Genomic DNA, 20,247 nt, shown 5'->3' with positions numbered 1-20,247 from the left:
TGTTCATGAACTCCTTGTATGAGCACATCTATTGGTGCCCTTGGTTTTCTTCCTGGTTGGAACCATCAATCCCGTTTCCACTTCCGTTGCTGTTACTACCAATTTAGGCCACAACAGCAGCTGTTACGGCAGCCTGGAACACAACAAAATCCATTTGTAGAGGTAGTGGTGGTGGTGGGGTTGTTGGTGTGTCGTTCTTGTGCCTGTTTGACTTCCTTGGTGGCATACTTCTGCTATAAAGTGTAAAGGTGGAATGACGATAAGTCTTTGATAAGAGTTTATGAATTGGGCATTATTCTAATGGAATGCCTTGTTTTGTATATGTATCAAGTCTAGTTGTTATTGAAATTCGAAAGCAATTTACAATGAAATTTTACTATAACAAGTAAACAATTGCCTAACAAATAGCAACACCCAATGAAATAAAATACACATTTCATTGATAATATGGTTCTAGTACATAGTTTCGGGAAAATTGACCTTTAAGAAGGTCTACAAGAAAGAGTAGCACCAACGCTTACTCATAAATAAATAAAAATCAAGACACGAGTAATATAAGCCCCACTCACGGCGGGTAGTCTCCTGTGGGCCATGGGATGAAGTCGAGGCGCCCTGTAACTCTGCTATCCGATGCTTAGCTACAATCACCCTCTCCTCGAGAGCCGAGTGCCTCTCCTGGTAATCTCTCACTTCCGCTAGGATGGTGGTAAGGTTCTCATAGAGATTGTTAATGAGATGACATGTCTGAGGGTAGTCCCTCTCCAAAAATCGAGTATGTGCATTGGTGGCCTCAGCAGCGGCTCCTAGCTTCATGATCGGATTAACCGACGCCCTAGTCTGATCCCCGAGGTGCGATATTTGTTGAACCATGACAGGGAAGGCCCTGTCTGACGGTCCTCCATGGCTAAGGTCATAGAAACTTAGCTACATGTCGTATGGTGAGCGTTGGTGTTACTGCCTGCTCCACCTCTCTAGGTCGTCTGCCCAACGGGGCGTGCGTCCCTGGTAGCCCATCCGATTTGCGGGAACCCGGGCCACATAGGTTGTATTAATGACTTTGGACTCTGCATCCGAGTCCTCCTCTTCCTTGTCTTCTTCTTCCTCCTCCTCTGGATCCTCTCCGGGATCTTCTTCAGGTTATTCGTCTTCAAAGTATACCAAATCCAAACTTGAGAAATCACAAAATCTGATCTAAATGCAAACACAAATGAGACATCCCAAAATGTAGAGTATAAAGATAAATAATTGTAATCCGAAGAACATCTGGTAATGCCAAAAATTCGATTTGTAAAGTTCAAAAATTAACGCCACATCACACTACTAAATCAATCTTCGTCTTCAAATGTCTCTATCTTCAAAACTCCAATAATAAACTCAAAATGGATGCCCATGATTCTCCCATACTTTTGATCGAGAATGAGAAAAAGATAAAAAAAAAAAATAATAATAATCATGAAACCGTGTAAGAGAATATGTCGGATATGATGGAGCTGTTGGATTAGGTGTCTAAGCCCATAATTATAATTAGTATGTACTTGACCCGATAGTAGCATGGTCCATTTTGAGTTGCAATCAACAGAACAATTTGATAGGATGGATATTTGAGAAAGAGGTTATTTGTGATTTATTAATATATTATAAGTATAAGATATTAATTGAGAAATCATATTATTTAATTATTATTGATCAAAAATTAATTTGGAATTAATTTAGTGATCAAAAGTGACTGATTAAATTAGCGGTGACTGATTATGTAAATCAGTGATACATATGTTTGGGCTAATGATCCATGATTGATTTGTGATGGGCTAAGCCTATGAGATAGTCCATGGAGTGTTAGTCCAAATCAATTGTTGGATCATTAGCCTAAGTGTAAGAATTAGGGTATTACAAGTGACCCTTGGAATTCTACACTATAAATGTAACCCCTAAACCCTAAAATCTACACTTGTGCATTCCAAGAAGAAGCTAGCCGATTTTGGTGCCTCCTACTCTCTCTCACACTGTCCTCCGTTTGTTCTTGGTGTTTTGCCAGTTGTCACAACTAACTAGTTCCAAGAACCATTTCCAATGAACCTTGTTTTTAACCTCCACAACAACCCATGTTATAGGGTAAATTTGATTATTTGCATCTCTACCTATTGCAGTTAGTAGCTCACCCTTGCATCGTCCCTTCAAAAAACACCCATCCAACCCTATAACCCTACAACATCCTATCTCCCACCCATATTTGATTGCTTTAAAGCACACATATATTCTATGAAAAGTTGTAGTCTGATCAGGGTTAATATTAACAGAAATCCTAAATTTGCAACCTGGATTGGACCTCATCAGTTCATGTCCATAATCCCACACTTTTGCATAATGGCCACTCAATTTGCAATCAATTAAGAACAGTGTCGTACACCTTGATCTGTAACAGTTTGACCATGATACCTTGCAATGAAATTTACTTTGAATTATTGTCTGCATTTCCTTGCATTTTAACTTTGGTTTCCTTACTAGTTCTTTCACAAACTGCTTTGCTAACCAAGTTAGATTCATAAGCCTTGAACTACTAAAATTCCTAACACATGTATGCCTATCATTCATCTTTTTCACTTGGAATGATTTCTCAGTACTCATCCATGAAGCACGAAACATAAAAGGGCATTTTTCTGGATCACTAGCACACACAACCACTTGTCTAACACTATCACACTTCTTGAAACAAATTTTATAACCCTTATAGATGAAATAATTTGTTAAACATAAATTCAGTTGATGTCTGGATCCATACCTTTCTCCAATAACCGGTTTCATCACATTCCATTTGACCTTCGGATTATGGATGGGGTATACGATTTCATCTTCATCACTATCTTCCTCAATAGATTCTTCAGTGTTTTTATCATCATCTACTTCCACTCGAGCATTCTCTCCTTCAGCTTTCACTCGTTCGTCATCACTGTCTTCACAAAGAACATTAAAGAATTCATCTTTGCATCTTGAAACTGCTTTGGTTTTTACAAAATCATCAACTTGAACGCCAATTGTGACCGGCTCAAATACTTCATCCATCGCCAAAGGAGACGAGCATAATCAATCGATCGATTTGTCGGGAATAAGGATACAAGAAAAGGGGTTTTCTTTAATAACCCTAAAGTAATGAGGTCAACGATACAGTCACCATTAAGATGCCACGTAATCAGCAGGCTAAATAAGGGTCACCCAATGATAAGGGCTAAATTGTCTGCTTTATCCGGTTTATTAGGCTTTTTCATTTAAAAAATATTTAAGATTTTTTTGAAACTTTTGTTAAAATATAAGGACTTTAGTGTAGATAACCCTTGTATTTAATACCTATATATGATTAACGAATTTAAAAGAAAGATAAAATAATAAATTGACCATATTTTGTCATTTTACAGTAATTTATCATAGTTTTTTGACGTGTAATGCGGAAGGACCATTGTGCAATTGTTTGAAACCATATGGATTATTTTTGGAAATTACTCATTGTATTCTATTTTTTTTTTATTTTTTTATTTTTTTATTTTTTATCATTAATATAAAAGTTAACAGGATGATGATCAGAATTCGGTGTTATCATGTCCGATGAGCCCACCGTCGATTTTCTGTCCCAAAAAATTGAAAAACCTCGAGAAATCCGGCGAAGGACATGCAAATGATTCGTCTCCAATCAGTCGTTTACCAGACGAAATCATCCTCCTAATATTAAACAGATTAATCGATTTGAAAACCCTATGTTTTTGCTATCTGGTTTCCAAACGTTTCTCCTCGATTGTACTTCAAGTCGATGCCATTTCCTTCGCTTCTCCAGTCTTAAACCCTAAGATTTCCGATAAGAACACCATCCCAAGTAGGTCGTTTCTGCGCATGATTTCGTCGTTATACGGTGAGTCGTTTCTATCTGCGTATAGGTTTTTGATCAAGTTTAAAGGAGTGAAGTCCTTATGTATCGAACTTCTAGCTCCGGGTCATAGAGCTGTCGATAGTCGTTTGTTCAAATGGAAGGTTAAGTTCACGAAGAAAATCGAATCGTTTATATTTCTGTGGCCGAATTCACTCTGTGATAAGGATGGATTATGTGTTAATGGAAATGGGGATGAAGAAGAAAGCCTCCAGTTAATCGGTGATTTGTTCCAGAAGAAACGTGTTCTTTCGTTTCAGTGTCTGCAGGATATCATGGCATTGCATGTGATGTTGTTGTACCTGGTTAATGATCTACCCATGTTGGAAGAGGTATCCATTAGCGATTTAGAGAGAAGAGGGAGGCTTTCTCTGAGTGGGAAAAATCTCAGTGGGGTTAAGGAATGGGTACATTCAGCTTCGGAAACTGTGCTCAATCGTATAAATGTTCCTACTATATTGCGTAACTGTTATATTCCCGTATTGAAATTGCCAGTTTCAGGGTATGAGATGAAGGGGATATATTTTTGCATAATGGAGATGAAAGATATCGAGGGTGGAAATGAGTTTCTTATGAGCAGTGAAAATGGTGGTTCTGAAGATAAAGAAGAGTCTGCATATACCGAAGCTATCATGGAGATTTTGAAGAAGCATAAAGGCATGATGCTTACTCGGAACCTGTAAGCAATGTTCTTATAACTTCTACCACTCTGTTTGAAATTTACCCCATAAAAGAAACCAACTTTGTAGAAGATGAAGCATTTTTTGTCATTACATTTTGTGTTCCCTTATGTTTTTTAATTGTGTTCTTTCTTTTTGCAGGTGGTGGAACCTTAATGAGGATGCTGGGCAACATGCTAGGTTACAGTTTCGAATTTTAGAGCCATAAAAACTTTTCGATGCACAAAACTTGTTTGTTGGTTTTTTAATCGAATGTAATGAAGTCTTGGAGCTTTGTTATAAATGTTAGTTTGAAATTTGTAGATTTTGATTAATTAATATGCATTTGAAAGTTGTTTTTGTTAGAAGGTTAAAATAGTAATTTTTATTATTCGGTAGATGCGTTAGCAACCCTACCGGTTAGACAAGCAATAGTCGTTAATAATGGTAGATTTTAATAAGTATTATTGAATTTTAGAAACTAATGTACGCAATTAAAACGATAGCGATACAAGTCGGACATTTATAAATCAAAGGACATAAATGTTACCCGTATATTGGTATATGTTGTGAACCCGAAATGGAAAGTTAGATGACTAATTTATCTAGTAAAAATAGAAGTTTGCAAGAATTGTTAAAGCATTATCTAACCTATTTGTAATCGACTGTAAGATGTTTTATTTGCTAATTATTAGAACTGCTTTGTAAGAAAATCATGCTACTCATTACAATTTATGTTATTTTGTATGTATGACTTGTATTTTTAGGTTATTTTGCAAGGTTGCACAACAACTATTGAGATGCTACTCGTTACAATTTATGTTATTTTTTATGTATGACTTGTATTTTTAGGTTATTTTGCAAGTTCGCGCAATAACTATTGAGATTCTATTCGTTACAATTTATGTTATTTTGTATGTATGACTTGTATTTTTAGGTTATTTTGCAAGTTCGTGCAACAACCATTGAGATCATTACAATTTATGTTATTTTGTATGTATGACTTGTATTTTTAGGTTATTTTGCAAGTTCGCGCAACAACTATTGAGATGTTTCTTGTTACAATTTATGTTAATTTTTATGCACGACTTGTATTTTTAGGTTATTTTGCAAGGTTGCACAACAACTATTGAGATGCTACTCGTTACAATTTATGTTATTTTTTATGTATGACTTGTATTTTTAGGTTATTTTGCAAGTTCGCGCAATAACTATTGAGATTCTATTCGTTACAATTTATGTTATTTTGTATGTATGACTTGTATTTTTAGGGTATTTTGCAAGTTTGCGCAACAACTATTGAGATTCTATTCGTTACAATTTATGTTATTCTGTATGTATGACTTCTATTTTTTAAGTTATTGCGCAAGTTCACGCAACAACTATTGAGGTAGATTGCTAAATGTCAATTAGAAAAAATCTTTAAAACAACTATTGAGATGAAGTTTATTTTAAAGCAGATATATTCTTAGAAAGGTAGCAACATGATTTAGCATTTAAGTAATGCATATCACTGTTAGATCGTACAATATCAATAAAACGTTGAAATTTTTATACCCTTAATTACTAAACATTTAAGCCAACAAAATGTTGTAAAATAGAAATTCCTTTAATTTTTTATTAAATGGTCCTTTTACCTTTAATATACATTTATCCTAAGATAATTTGATCCAACTATCATCAATCTCTTCTATATTTTCCCATTTCAGTTACATTCCATCAAATTTGAAGGGACAATCAAATCCTCCAAGTCAGACACTTATGTATGATCCATCAGACTTCTAGTGAAATCTATTTAGATCATAATTACCATATTGTAGATGCTTATCATATTTGTTCTTTGAATATTGTCACTTCATTGTTTATGATAATTTGTATAAAACTTGCAGTTCAATGGATAGAATTTTGAATAGACCATCACCTCTTTCAATCCAATGTTATTGTAGCTGATTGCTTTAATATCTATTTTATTAGACTGATGGGGCCAACAAACAATTTATTATAACAAATCAAAAAAAATATGTTAAACAATCTAAATTAGAAATTAAATAATAACTAAAATAAAGAAAAAGCTAGGTATTATTGTTTTGAGAAATTAAATATCCTCCTACTTTTTGGTCCTATATATCCTCCTACCCAATAAAATGGGTAGGAGAAATTAAATTAACAATCTACTTTTTTTAGATTGGTATGAAAATGATACATGGGTTAAGCAAATTTATATGTACTCATCTGTATAAATATTTAGTTATCATTTATTTTTTTGACACTTTACTGCGATCTATCTTTTGAGTGCATTGTTACATAGTAAAACACGTAATTTGTCTACCATTTATGTCTCTCATCTTTTACGCATTTACTTTATTTTCTGATTGATTTCATTTTGGTAAATCTACTCTCGGATAATTTCTTTTGTAGATCTGTTCATTATTTGGGGTTTTATGTTACTTACATGGTTAATGGAGCAACCAATTAAGCACTTAACAAAGAACTTTTATCCATTAAAATCATCAATAAATTATCTCTGGATTTTAGTGGTTAAGAGCTTAGCTTCAAAATAACTTAAGAAGGTTATGGTTTTGCCATCAACACATTCTTATCTTTGTTCACTATTTTCGCCATATCTTTTGGAGCTGACTTTGGATGAAAAATAATTGGTATTTTTTGATAAAGAAACCTAAACTCTTATTATATGCAAACACAAATAAATAACTTTTTCTGGAAGAGTGGGTCTCTATAATCAATTGTTAGAGAGTGCATATGTTCATATAGATGATTCTATGACATATGGGCCTGGTTAACGACAAACAAACTGGTGTTGTAATTAGGTATCTAGGTCAAATATGTATATGTCTAATTATCTATTCTAAAATTCACCTCTTAGGAGTACTAGCAAGGAATGAATGACTAGCGGTGAACATAGAGCTTCTTAAAATCTTTTGATAAATAACTAGTGGGGTGCCCACTCGATACAGCGACAACTTTTTTTTTTTGATGATTAATAGGGATAAGCAGCAGCTAGTACCAAATCCTTATCCCGTATCAATAGCATGACAAAACCGATATTGAATTTACGATGTTACTCGGTACTCTTAAATCATGAAATCTATGATTCGATACCCTAGGTACTGTTGTTAGTACTGAAAACTGGTACCGGATACAATAATGTTTATTCGGTTTGGTACTCAACATCACTTTTTATCCATTTCAGCTTTCAAGATTCTCGGGCCAGTATCAGAAATGTCCATTGCTCATCCATAGTGATTTGTTTTCTTCAGGATGTTGTTTTGAGATAAAAACAAATCTACATTGCTAAATCTAAATGAACACTAAATAAATCAAATAAACATGTTTGATAAATAAACCATCTTTAATAAAATCAAAGAAACTTATGCACCGTCCAAGAGTATTAAAACTTTCTGTTAATCACTTGAGTACATGTTATACTACCTACTTGACAATAATCATTCAACCCAGATGTAACACCCATAAAAATTCAAGCCAATTTAAACTTTTAAAAACATTTCAAATCCATTAAACATTACAAACTTGTTTTCAAAATGTATCATATCAGAGTATCCCAGAAACAAATTCATAAAAAGTGAGGAGATGTACGATCACGCCTTTGCCTTGCCCCGATCCCCTGAAGTACCTGAAACAATAAACTAAAACTGTAAGCCTGAAAGCGTAGTGAGTTCCCCCAAAATACCGATACACATACAGTCCACATAACCATGCCAGCAACATCATAACATAACAAACTGAACAGAATGCAATGGGTCCACAACTTTACACACTGGATTACCCCCTGGGCCCACAGTGTGAGTCTGGATTGCTTTGCGGGCCCAAAGCTCACATCAGGCTTGCCATCGAGCCCACAGTACGAGTCTCCCTTAGCCCGTAACTGGAATGCTCCCAGGTTTGTTGGTTACCGCACGAAGCAGTCCCACCTCAACCCATCCCACATGACACATCAACATATAACATAATCACTGAGCATGCAGATAATCATATAACACAAGTAGTCCTACAGATCTACCTAACTGACATAACCACTGAGCATGCAGAAAATCATATAACACAGGTAGTCCTACAGATCTACCTAATTGGCATAACCACTGAGCATGTAACATTAACTTCATACTCAACATACTAACACTGCTAGGATAACATATTTAATGGGCCGGCCTTGGTGCCTTAGACCCCTTAGTATAGTGAGGATAACTCACCTTCCAAATGTCGGCTCGGTAACTAAACTCCAACTCTCAGATCACCGCCACAAACTCCACCACCTTCAAGAGAGCCCTTTATGATGCAGAACTTGAAACCCACAAATTCTTGGTTCAACTAGCTTTCTTCCCAAGTGATTCCTTCACCAAAACTTCCTTCCAAGCTTAAACCTCCAAAGAATACACACACACTCGAGTTAGGGCCTTTCTGGACTCTCAATGAACTGTAGAGAGGCCTAAAGAGGCTTGTGCTTCTTTAAATAGGGTGCAAAACCCCGAGATTTAGGGTTTCATCTGCCACCTCCTACTCGTTGAGTCCATTCTTGGACTCGGCGAGTAGGCCACTAAAACACGTGGACCAACCCACTGATACTCGACGAGTCAGGCAACCAACTCGTCGAATAGATCTTGAATTCATGGGAATTCATAACCATTTATTTGTATTCGAGAATCGGGGCGTTACAATTCTCCCCCACTTGAACTAGACTTCGTCCTCGAAGTCTGTGGCAGTGAACATCCTCGGATAGTGCTCCCGCACTCTGCCTTCAGCTCCCACGTCCACTCGGATCCTCTTTGGTGCTCCCACTGTACCCTTACCAACGGTACCTCCTTGTCCCGCATAACCTTCACCCCTCTGTCCAGAATGGCCATAGGCTTCTCCACATAATCCAGGCCCTCACCGACCTGAATGTCATCCAACGATACTATTGCCTCCTGATCCATGACGCACTTTCGCAAGTTTGAATCGTGAAAGGTGATGCAAATCCCAAACGAACCTTTTAAAAAGGCCTAACCTAGAAGCCACTTTGCCAACTGACAGAATCCTGATGATCCAACGTATCGTAAACCCAACTTTCCCTCTTCCCGAGGCAAACCCTTTTGTGCTGATAGGACAATTCTCCTTCAACATCATACAAAATCAATCCACTAAAACATGAACACTCACGCCTGGCCCAATCAGCCTCTGGCTGGAATGCCAGGCATGCCTATGACAGGTCCAGTTATCCCTAGGATGGAATACCCTCGCATCCCGTACATGTTTGGCCCAGTCAACCCTCGGGTTGGAATACCAAACATATCAGGTCTAATCAATCACATGGTCCGGTCATCCCTAGGATGGAATACCCTAGATTGGAATACCTCTATGAACATAACTCGGGTCTACTAATACTTGAGATCCAAGGATCTATCCTTGCGTCTCATCCACCATTCTCTGATTCGTCACAACCGAGTGAAACTCCCCCGAATCTTCAACAATACATCCCATCCGAACGCGCTCCTACAACATACATAACCAACAAAATCTCTATGCCCATAGCCTATGACTGGAATACCTTTATGTGGTCCTCAGCATAGGTCTGGATTGCCTCTAAGCCCACAGCATGAGTCTGGTATGCCCTCCCCGTCCCTCAGCTCATGATTGGAATGCTCCCGATGACCGATCGACACTACTGTCGTCACTTCATTTGCCCAACACTCTCACCCTGCAGATATCCACTTTCCTTCGCCACTCGAAGGGCCTAATTGATGCTCCTTTCATCAACGAGCAACATAATGATACAAAAACTACTACCACACATGAATCCCAAGCCATAAACCCACTTCAACTCTTCTTGCTACCATATGACGTTTCTCAAGCAAAGTCGAACCTCCTTGGTCCCAACTTGTCTACCCACAACCCGAACATCGGACACCTAACCGTTTACTGAACCAAAACACACACACAAATGGCAGTCCCACATGTCTTCCTGAAAAGAAACCGTTGGACCTGCTTCCATGCCCTGCCACCAACTCCTACCAACATAATGAATGTTACATGACCCACGTCAGCCTCACACCCTACCTGGTCTTTAGTGACCCATCTTATCCTTACTTTAGACACACTATGGCTCTATCACAGATGAAACCAACCCAAGACACATCACAATAACTCAAACCGTCATCGACATACCTACCACTACCGGCCAGCCAGCACGACACTCATATCTAACCCATATCACCCCCTTCGGGTTAGAATACCAACATGTCTAATAAATTCAACTATCAAGTCGAAATTCTCAGGGATTGTTGGCCTACCGCCTCAACCCTACCGCTCCCTTCGAGCCTCCGTTCCTACGACTTCAAGTCGTCCCGCACCGGGTATCTTAGCCTACGACATAGAGCAGGACCGCCTCAACCCTATCCAAAAGCCATAGGCGATCATGAGAAAGATCTAACCCGGTTCCCAGAACTTGAATGATAGGATATTCTAATCCCAAACCTTCCCAAAACTGACTAATACCCATTCGGATCCACCTCCAGTCCCCAACTGGAGTATTACCCGATCCAAGAAGATAAAACCTCGGAGACACTCTGAACTGCTGGGATCACCAAGATCCTTAGGACTCTATTTGATTTCTAACAAAAAGTTCCGATCAAACCAAAATACACTGGAGTCTTCAGCCTATTCCAACAACATGTTCAATACTTGGGGACAGACCTACTGATTGATATAGCATAGCAGTATACCCAATACCCGCACATAGTCTACAAACATATACAGAGTCTTCAGCATGACTGGACCGCCTTACCAGGCCTTCAGTCTATCTGGACTACTCTCAAAACCTTCAGTCTAACTGGTACGCCCTAATAGCCTTCAGTCTATCCGGGTCGCTCTAAACTGTTGAGCACCTCCCTGGACCCCCTTCCTGATGCTCTTTCCCATGCATCCTGTTCTCACCCACTTGGGGCTTCGAACTCCAGATTTACTCTGTGGACTATATCCCCATCCTAACCCTAGGCCTCATGTCGATCGTCCACCCTCTCGGAAATCCGTGGTCTGATCCCTAACCCACGTGACCACCACATACGGTAAATAACCCGCACTCCCGTGCTGAATGCACTGTTGAGCCCTGGAAGCTAACAAAACCCTCAGTCTATCAATCCAAAAACCCTCAGAGTCGAGCACGCCCTCGACCGAATACTCGAACTGAACTCGATTCTTGACTAAAACTCCAACCTGGTTTCCCAACTTCTGCTATCAAGCACCCAGAAGATGTGTTCTTATGCTGGGGAGTTTTGTCGAACCCCCAATCAACACAACCCTCAAACCAAGCAGCCACTAGGGCCTCCATTCTCCCTATTGGGTTGTGAAACTTATCCCCGTTTCAAAAGCTCTCCCACTTTCGCATCTCGGGGTAACAGTCCCCCTCTTAGATTCGACTAAGCCTTCATAATACATGAAAATTAGAGGATTCGCAATCCTTCTCACTTCCCAACGATCGATCTAATGAAAACAAACTCTTTCCCGCAAGTGCTCCATTGCTAGATAATCCCAATTGATCACATACTTCTAAGAACCAGAAGAACACTTCTTGAATCCCAGTGAAACCGTCAGCCACTAATGCTTGAACGACCCCACACTCATGTTCTGAAGATCAACAGATAAATGCTCCAACTAATACCTCGGCAACGAACCCCTTCCATTGGCGCTTTAATCTGCCAATCACTAACGGTTGCTAAGCACTGAATCCTGACAACGCTGAATAACCCTTCTGTGGGATCCTATTTGCAGGCCTCCCACATAATACCCCCTTTTCCAAAGGTGTCCCAAACAAGCTTCCCGCTCTCGGGCTCTAGAAACCATTATCTCTAGGGTTCGCACCCTGACTCTTATACCAGCTCAAACGCCCACAGCTAAATTGCAGCAGCTAAAACAACCTTTTCCCTAAATCGGGCTACAAACTACTCCCAAGACATAGTCTACAATCCTGAAAGTGCAATAGATTGCACAACCAAGCCTTTCCATTTGATACAAGAGATCTAAGGCAAACCGGTCCTCACAAATACTTATGCCACATTGACCGTCCTGTGCTCACCGACGCTGAATAATGTTGCCTATTCCTCCAACCAACTGACCTCGAGCTAGAATACAACCTGATCCTGGGGTCACAAGTCTGCTCACTCCTTCGATCTCGAAAGACTGAGAGGGCACAATCCTTGCCCTACAAAACGACAATCTAATCCATCAATTAACCATTCCACTTCCAGCTACAAAATCCCACCTGAACATAATCACCATTCCCTTCCGGAGTCCCCGCGACTCATAATCCGGCCTCGAACAAACCCCCGAGCCTCAAATCTAGAACTCGTGAGCTAGACTCCCCCGCTCAACCTGCGGAAATATAATGAGTACAGATCATCTTCCTGATCCTAGATAATTGCAACCCTCTACTCATCATAATATGTACCAATAACAAGTCCCGATACTGGAAAGCTCGTACAGCTCCTCTCCCTGCCATCGTTACAGTTGTTTAAGCTGCCACATCAACCGTCTCGGCAATGGCTGCATAGGGCTCGCCGAAATACTCAGCCATGGTGGCCTTAATAGACCCGACATCTCCGGAAACTACCCCCGGACAATCTTGATCACCTACTCCCGGATGATCTCACTAACACAATCCCATGAAAATGCTGGCCTATCATGGCTGCCCGCTCCCGATCCTAACCTCGATCCGGTCTCAAGATGTCTCAAATATTCCATACCATAACTGGGAACCGACTCCCAACCCAACCCTAGGGGTTGTGACTTCCTTGATACGCGTATGGGTCCTGTGCTTTCAGTAGTATGGGCCCATACTACCTTCCACACCTACCCATATTTGTCTCAAGTATCACCACAAAACCCTACCATATACATATACATAGCGAGTGAGTAATCCTCACTCCTAGAGGAATGCTAAATATCTCATAACTGGCCTCCCGGCCTCTCACTACCCACCTATCCATGAAACTTCCACTAACACCTGCAGCACTAGTGTATGCTAGCCATACATAACGCTGGACCCTATAGACTTCCAAATATCCAATCCTACCCTAAGCCCTAATCAATAAGAACAGAACATAAGGTCAGATCAAACATTCTCAGGCTATAAGATCTTAATTATATACAACTGTGATGCATACACTAGGCTAACAGACATCATGAAATCAGGCAATTCTATCATGCGATTCTTGAAGATCCCTAGCCCAGTACTAGAATGTTGTTCTAACATATCACAATATCAAATAACCATATGGTATTTTGGGGTCTACTTACTGGCTCCGGCTGATCGTACACTTCACATCCTCTTTTACTTATTTTGAAAACCATTTAAAATCATTTTCAAAATATTGCCTTGATTTGAAACTGGATTCACACGAGTGTTCCTCCAATTCACTCAAACCAAGGCTATGATACCAACTTGTAACACCCATAAAAATTCAAGCCAATTTAAACTTCTAAAAACATTTCAAATCCATTAAACATTACAAACTTGTTTTCAAAATGTATCATATCAGAGTATCCCAAAAAAAATTCATAAAAAGTGAGGAGTTGTACGATCACGCCTTTGCCTTGCCCCGATCCCCTAAAGTACCTGAAACAATAAACTGAAACTGTATGCCTGAAAGCTTAGCGAGTTCCCCCAAAATACCGATACACATACAGTCCATATAACCATGCCAGCAACATCATAACATAACAAACTAAACAGAATGCAATGGGTCCACAACTTTACACACTGGATTACCCCCTGGGCCCAAAGTGTGAGTCTGGATTGCCTTGCAGGCCCACAGCTCACATCCGGCTTGCCATCAAGCCTACAGTATGAGTCTCCTTTAGCCCATAACTGGAATGCTCTCGGGTTTGTTGGTTACCACACGAAGCATTCCCACCTTAACCCATCCCACATGACACATCAACATATAACATAACCACTGATCATGCAGATAATCATATAACACAAGTAGTCCTACAGATCTACCTAACTGGCATAACCATTGAACATGCAGATAATCATATAACACAGGTAGTCCTACAGATCTCCCTAACTAGCATAACCACTGGGCACGCAACATTAACTTCATACTCAACATACTAGCACTGCTAGGATAACATATTCAATGGGCCAGCCTTGGTGCCTTAGATCCCTTAGTATAGTGAGGATAACTCACATTGCAAATGTCGGCTCGGTAACTAAACTCCAACTCTCAGATCACGGCCACAAACTCCACCACCTTCAATAGAGCCCTTTCTAATGCAGAACTTGAAACCCACAAGTTCTTGTTTCAACTAGCTTGCTTCCCAAGTGATTCCTTCACCAAAACTTCCCTCCCAGCTTAAACCTCCAAATAACACACACACACTCGAGTTAGGGCCTTTCTGGACTCTCAATGGACTGTAGAGAGGCCAAAGGAGGCTTGTGCTTCTTTAAATAGAGTGCAAAACCTCGGGATTTAGGGTTTCATCTGCCAGCTCCTACTTGTCGAGTCCCTTCTTGGACTCGGCGAGTAGGCCACTAAAACACGTGGCTTTTCTCACGATTTGGGATAAAAACTCGAAGATCTGTGAGAGAGAATTTGGCTTTTCTCTAATTAGAAATGTAACTAATGAATTATTTGGTTCAGATTTCTATATATAGTCCTGGGATTTTTGGCAGAAAATATTTTTATTTCTGGAATGAACTCTAATATCCTAGACTATTGGAATAACAGTGTTGCTCAAAACCCTAGTGCATCCACTCTCCTGATATCTCCTTAAGTGTAAATCCTGAAAAACTGACAAACTTATACCCAAAGTCTGGAATTTTACTGTAACTGTTCTAACTTCTATTGGCTTGATATGGTTTGTTCAGAATGGTAATTTCGGGTTGTCACAGGCAATGATTGTGAAGCTACCCTGACTACCTGAAAGATCTGAGAAAAGGTAGAATCGAAAAGTTTGACTATGCTTCAAGTAAGTCTACTGTCTAACTCTATTAAGTTCCTAATTGTTGATTCTTAATACATGATGTGACACGGTTGCATTTTGATGTTTTGTAGGAACATGCAAAGGGAAGGAAGATTAAAGGAAGAGTATGTTGAATCTGATCGCGAAGCTGGATTTCAATCGCATGGTTCGAAGTTCGGATTTTTGAGCTGCTGGTTAGGGGTTATGATAGATTCCTAGGAAATATGTAATAACATAGTTTTCATTTGTAATTGCATTGTAAGGAAAAGTTTTTTCCTCATTTTATAAATAAATAAAATTTTGTTTTTATTTTCTTATATCTCCTTGCAATGGTATTTATGAAAAATTGATGTTTTTATATATCTAGCAATATTGAAATTATGAATTTGATTCTTTCATTTGTGGTAGTGTCTAAATTTACCAAATAAGGAAATATTCTCATCACCCAAGTTTCAATTGGACAGAAACTTGAAATCATGCGAGTTTCATTGTATGATGAATGAGAATTTTCATCTTTGGTAAATTAAGATTGGTTCCTTGTTCACATGTATATGTGAGTCAAGTGGAGGACTAGAGGATCGGGTACACTGGGTGTGCGCTGGTCAAGATCCACCACAAGGATTGATAAGACTATTCGTCATGATTTACTAAATTTAGAAACATGGTTATGCTTACAAGTTTAAGTATAATTCAGAAACATTGGAAAAGGTTCAATGTATGGCAGAACGAATGAGAAGAATTAAATTAGACAGAAAGATAAAAGTTTCTCCAATCCAAAAAGATGGGAGAGTACTTTAGTATCGTGTTTTATGATCATCTTAATGTTTATGAAAAAAACCATATCACAATTGATCCTCTAAAGACATTTTAATGCATTTGTATGGTTAAAAAGAGGAATCATGAATTGTTGAAATAGTTTAAATCAAGAAGATGAGTCATACTTCGTTCCCAAAACAAGTCTTAGAGTCATATTCCAAGATTGTAACCTTGAGTGACATAATCTTAGGAAAAGTTTAAAACATTTATCAAATGTAGAGTAAAAGTTTTCTACTATTGTACATTTGAAATTGGTAAGTTGTGATGTTTTTGGATAAAACAAAGACCAATTAAGGCCAATTGTGTGAAATGTTTATCTTGATAAGAATCCGCACTAACTATTGAATATTCGATTTGTCAAGGAATGATTCATGACAAGAGAATCTTATATGTCAAGAGGGCAGTGGGAGTCTTAAATATCTTGCAAGTTTAAAGAACTAATAAAGAATAAAACTTGTTGTTTATCACTAGCACACGACTTGAGGTTTATAACCTATTGTGTTGACATATTCTTATTTCTGTGCCCATTCCAGTTAAAGTTCACTATGCATGTTACTTCTATGAGTTCTTAGTTGTTTTCATAACAACTTGGAAGCAAGAAACTAAGATTGAACAAGTTCAGTCCATATGAGTTTGGATTTGTCACTAACCTTGTCTTGTGATTATAGTTTTGACAAACTCACATGGATAGGAACACATACACCATAAAATCTAAGTGGCATAAGGTTTCTCTCCGATTCATGAAAATGACAGTGAGGAAACGCTTTCACTAAGTAGATTTTAAGAAGATAGCAATTGTGATATTTGCATTATCAAATTCAATTATGATTACGACATCCCTTTTCATAATTTGAATTGTGAGAAAAGGCAAAGGTTCTAAACATTTGTGACTTATTATAGGTCCTAAAATTATTTAGACACACATGTGAGCTATCTATGGAAATGTGTATGAATTTGAGAAGCCTAGATAAAGTCTTATCGAAGCATCTAATATCAGAAATCTGAACTTTGGCAATGAGAGTCAATAAGTATTGATTTCTAGAAGTCCAGCTGATTTCTGAATACATTTCAAAACTAGTGGGAGCATACGTGTTATGCTAATAAAGATAATAATTATTATGCTAGTTGGAGCATAATTATTATTTGGTAAGTGTTGCAAGTTAGCAATGTTAATTATAGAAAACAAATTTTCAATTCGCAAAGTTGCAGGGTTTGAAAAGTTGTATTTCTATAATTAAGGGAGAGGAATTCATACTTCATTTCAAATTTAAAAGCTTAGGTTGAGATTTTAATCAATTTTAGTCAAATATATAAGGAAATTCTATATATGGAAATGTTAATTGCGTTCTCAAAATTTGATTATGATTACGGCATCCCTTTTCATAATCAAAATTATGAGAACATGGCAAATAGAAACATTATAGCAAAAGACTGATTGAGTATCATGTCTTTAGGTTAGACATTATGAATCGTATCCCGGGTATAGGATCGATTGCATATGTTATAATATTCTCGTGTTCTGATTTTCCGAATGCCTAGGGCATTTAGAGGAAAAAAGGAATAGAACCGGATATGACTAAAGTAGTTAAACAACTGTTAAGGACAATCTAAGGTTCGCCAAAGATTGGTTGCTTAAGGATAGTTGGAAGTATAGTAATGGAAGGATCATATTGACATTATTATGAATAGACAGGAGTTTATTAATAATGAGTTGTCGTATGGCAAATATGGAATGTTTCCATATCGGGAGTTGAAGAATAGATGAGAAAGTTAGAACTTTTATGAAAGAAGGATGTTCAAAGGAATTTACTTTGAATTTGAGACTTCATTTCCATGGAATTGTCTTGTAACAATATCCAAAGGAATATTTTGTAATATCATTGGTCAAGTATCTGTGACTTTTTGTCACACCCCAAAACCATGAATGGCGGAAACATTCTGGGGCGGGGGACGTCATGTACTGTGACAACCCGATATTTCAAGACGATATGATGGAATGCAAGTCAAATTTAGGTCAAAATTTAACTTTCCTAAAATCTTATTTGGGTTAAATAAAGTAGAAGGAATCGTATCAAGGTTTTCAAGCATATAAAGAACACTAAAATCCGGGTTATAACGAAGAAGTTATGACCATTCTAAGTTTTTCCAGCAGAAAAACGGCAATACGAAGTTACGTAAAAACTCGAATCGGAGCTCGAGTGACTTTTGGCCGGAATGACCTAAACGAGAATCGAAGGTCTCGTCAATGGTATTTCAGCGGTAAAAAGTCAGGCAAAAACCGACTTCAGATAAAGATGTTATGAATTTTTAAAGAAATTCCTTAATCACGTCATTTTAATAAATAAATAATAAAAATTATTTCATAATTTGCCAACGGAATCTAAACGAAAGTTGTAGATCTTAGTCTCGCCTTCATGTGGATATAAAGAACGTCGAAAACGGAGTTCGTATGAAGGAGATATGACTTTTAGAAGTTTATTTAAAATAAATATAAATTTAAATAAAAACTCTCGGTATTATCCGAAGGGCAGTCATCGGATAGGACCGGAGTACGCCCTGCGTACCCTCGTACGCCCCGCGTACTCAGATCAAAGGCCTCGGATCGTCCACGTCGCCCTATGCGAAGCTACCGACCCGCCCGTCCAACCCGCCCGTCCGACCCGCCGTCCCATCCGAAGTGCGTAAGCGATGACGTCTCGTACGCGCTGCGTACCGAGGCGGTTCAGCAACACTATAAATAGAGATGCGAGGGTCTCCGGGAAATTTGCTCAATTCTCCTCTTTTCTCTTGCATTTTGCCTCGTTTTTCGTGCCCGTTCAAACCCGAAGCTCTGGCCTTTTTGCTCAAGTCCCGAGGGTCGATTTTAATCCCGAGATTCCCGAGAATCCCGAGAAAAATCCGTTTCCCGAGACGAAACTCTGCCCGGTTTTCCATCTCACTATCTTCAAACTTTCAAGTGAGTTCATACCCCTATAATCCACACTTTTAAATGTTTTATAAATGTTTTTATATGCTTTTAAGGGGGAAATACAAGTAAAAACACGATGATTGTCGTATGTTATATAAAGTTTCATTATACACTTTTTAACAACGGAATCACATGTGATTTATAACTATTATAAAGAAACTTTCGTATGCAAAATGTATCACGATAACATCATATCTTTTGAAATGAAAAGTGTTGCTATTTATATATAAATCAAACACTCTGCTTATACTGTATGTATATGTTTCCACCTTCGATACTACAAACATGCGATTATTTTGGCACGAAAAACATCAATATTTTGGGATACTTGTTGTTAATAAATCAATCATATGGGATTTGTAACTAGTATACAAATGGATTTACTACAAGTTTAACAGTTTTACTAAACATATTACTTCAAATGACTTTCTTAAACGTTTTACATGATTATTGCTCGTTATCAAACTGTCTTACACACTGTAAGCTTCCTTTCAAACTCGGTTACAAAGGTGTTTTCAAACAATGGTTTTCCGTATACTTAAACTGTCTTATCAAACAAAATACTTTCAATCATTTTATAAACTGACATCAAGTCGCAAATGCTTTATTAGACTTTTCAATGGATTTACAAAACTTTCTTATGCTTTTATATTATAAATTGCATGCCTCTATATGTATAGTTATATAAGAAATGTTTAAAAGACTTAGAAAGGCTATCCACCCTATTTCCTTTTCGCGCCTTGAGATGTGGTCTGGTGGGATATTGGGTATTCGTCCGAAAGTCGTTTAAATATTAGTTATATATCATGTATACATATATGGTCATCAATGTTCCATCAGTTAATTTAGTTCCGATACTCTTAGGTAGCAATGGTGTATAAACCTACTTGGACACTCATCAATTACATTCTAGT

At 38.1% G+C, this 20,247-nt stretch overlaps 1 protein-coding gene across 1 annotated transcript; it reads left to right on the top strand.

The window, feature by feature from the left end:
* The first annotated feature begins 3,574 nt into the window (after nt 1-3,574).
* Nucleotides 3,575-4,940, top strand: LOC128132679 (F-box protein AUF2-like). The gene is made up of 2 exons (XM_052769536.1): nt 3,575-4,592; nt 4,735-4,940. Exons 1-2 carry the CDS (start codon nt 3,598-3,600, stop codon nt 4,799-4,801), a joined length of 1,062 nt encoding a protein of 353 aa, XP_052625496.1. The 5' UTR covers nt 3,575-3,597; the 3' UTR covers nt 4,802-4,940.
* Nucleotides 4,941-20,247: the final 15,307 nt, after the last annotated feature.

The sequence above is a fragment of the Lactuca sativa genome, chromosome 3 (genome assembly GCF_002870075.4).
Source record: "Lactuca sativa cultivar Salinas chromosome 3, Lsat_Salinas_v11, whole genome shotgun sequence".
NCBI classification, from domain to species: domain Eukaryota; kingdom Viridiplantae; phylum Streptophyta; class Magnoliopsida; order Asterales; family Asteraceae; genus Lactuca; species Lactuca sativa.
Note: the sequence above shows the minus strand (reverse complement) of the source record. Positions and strands in the feature narration are given on the sequence as shown.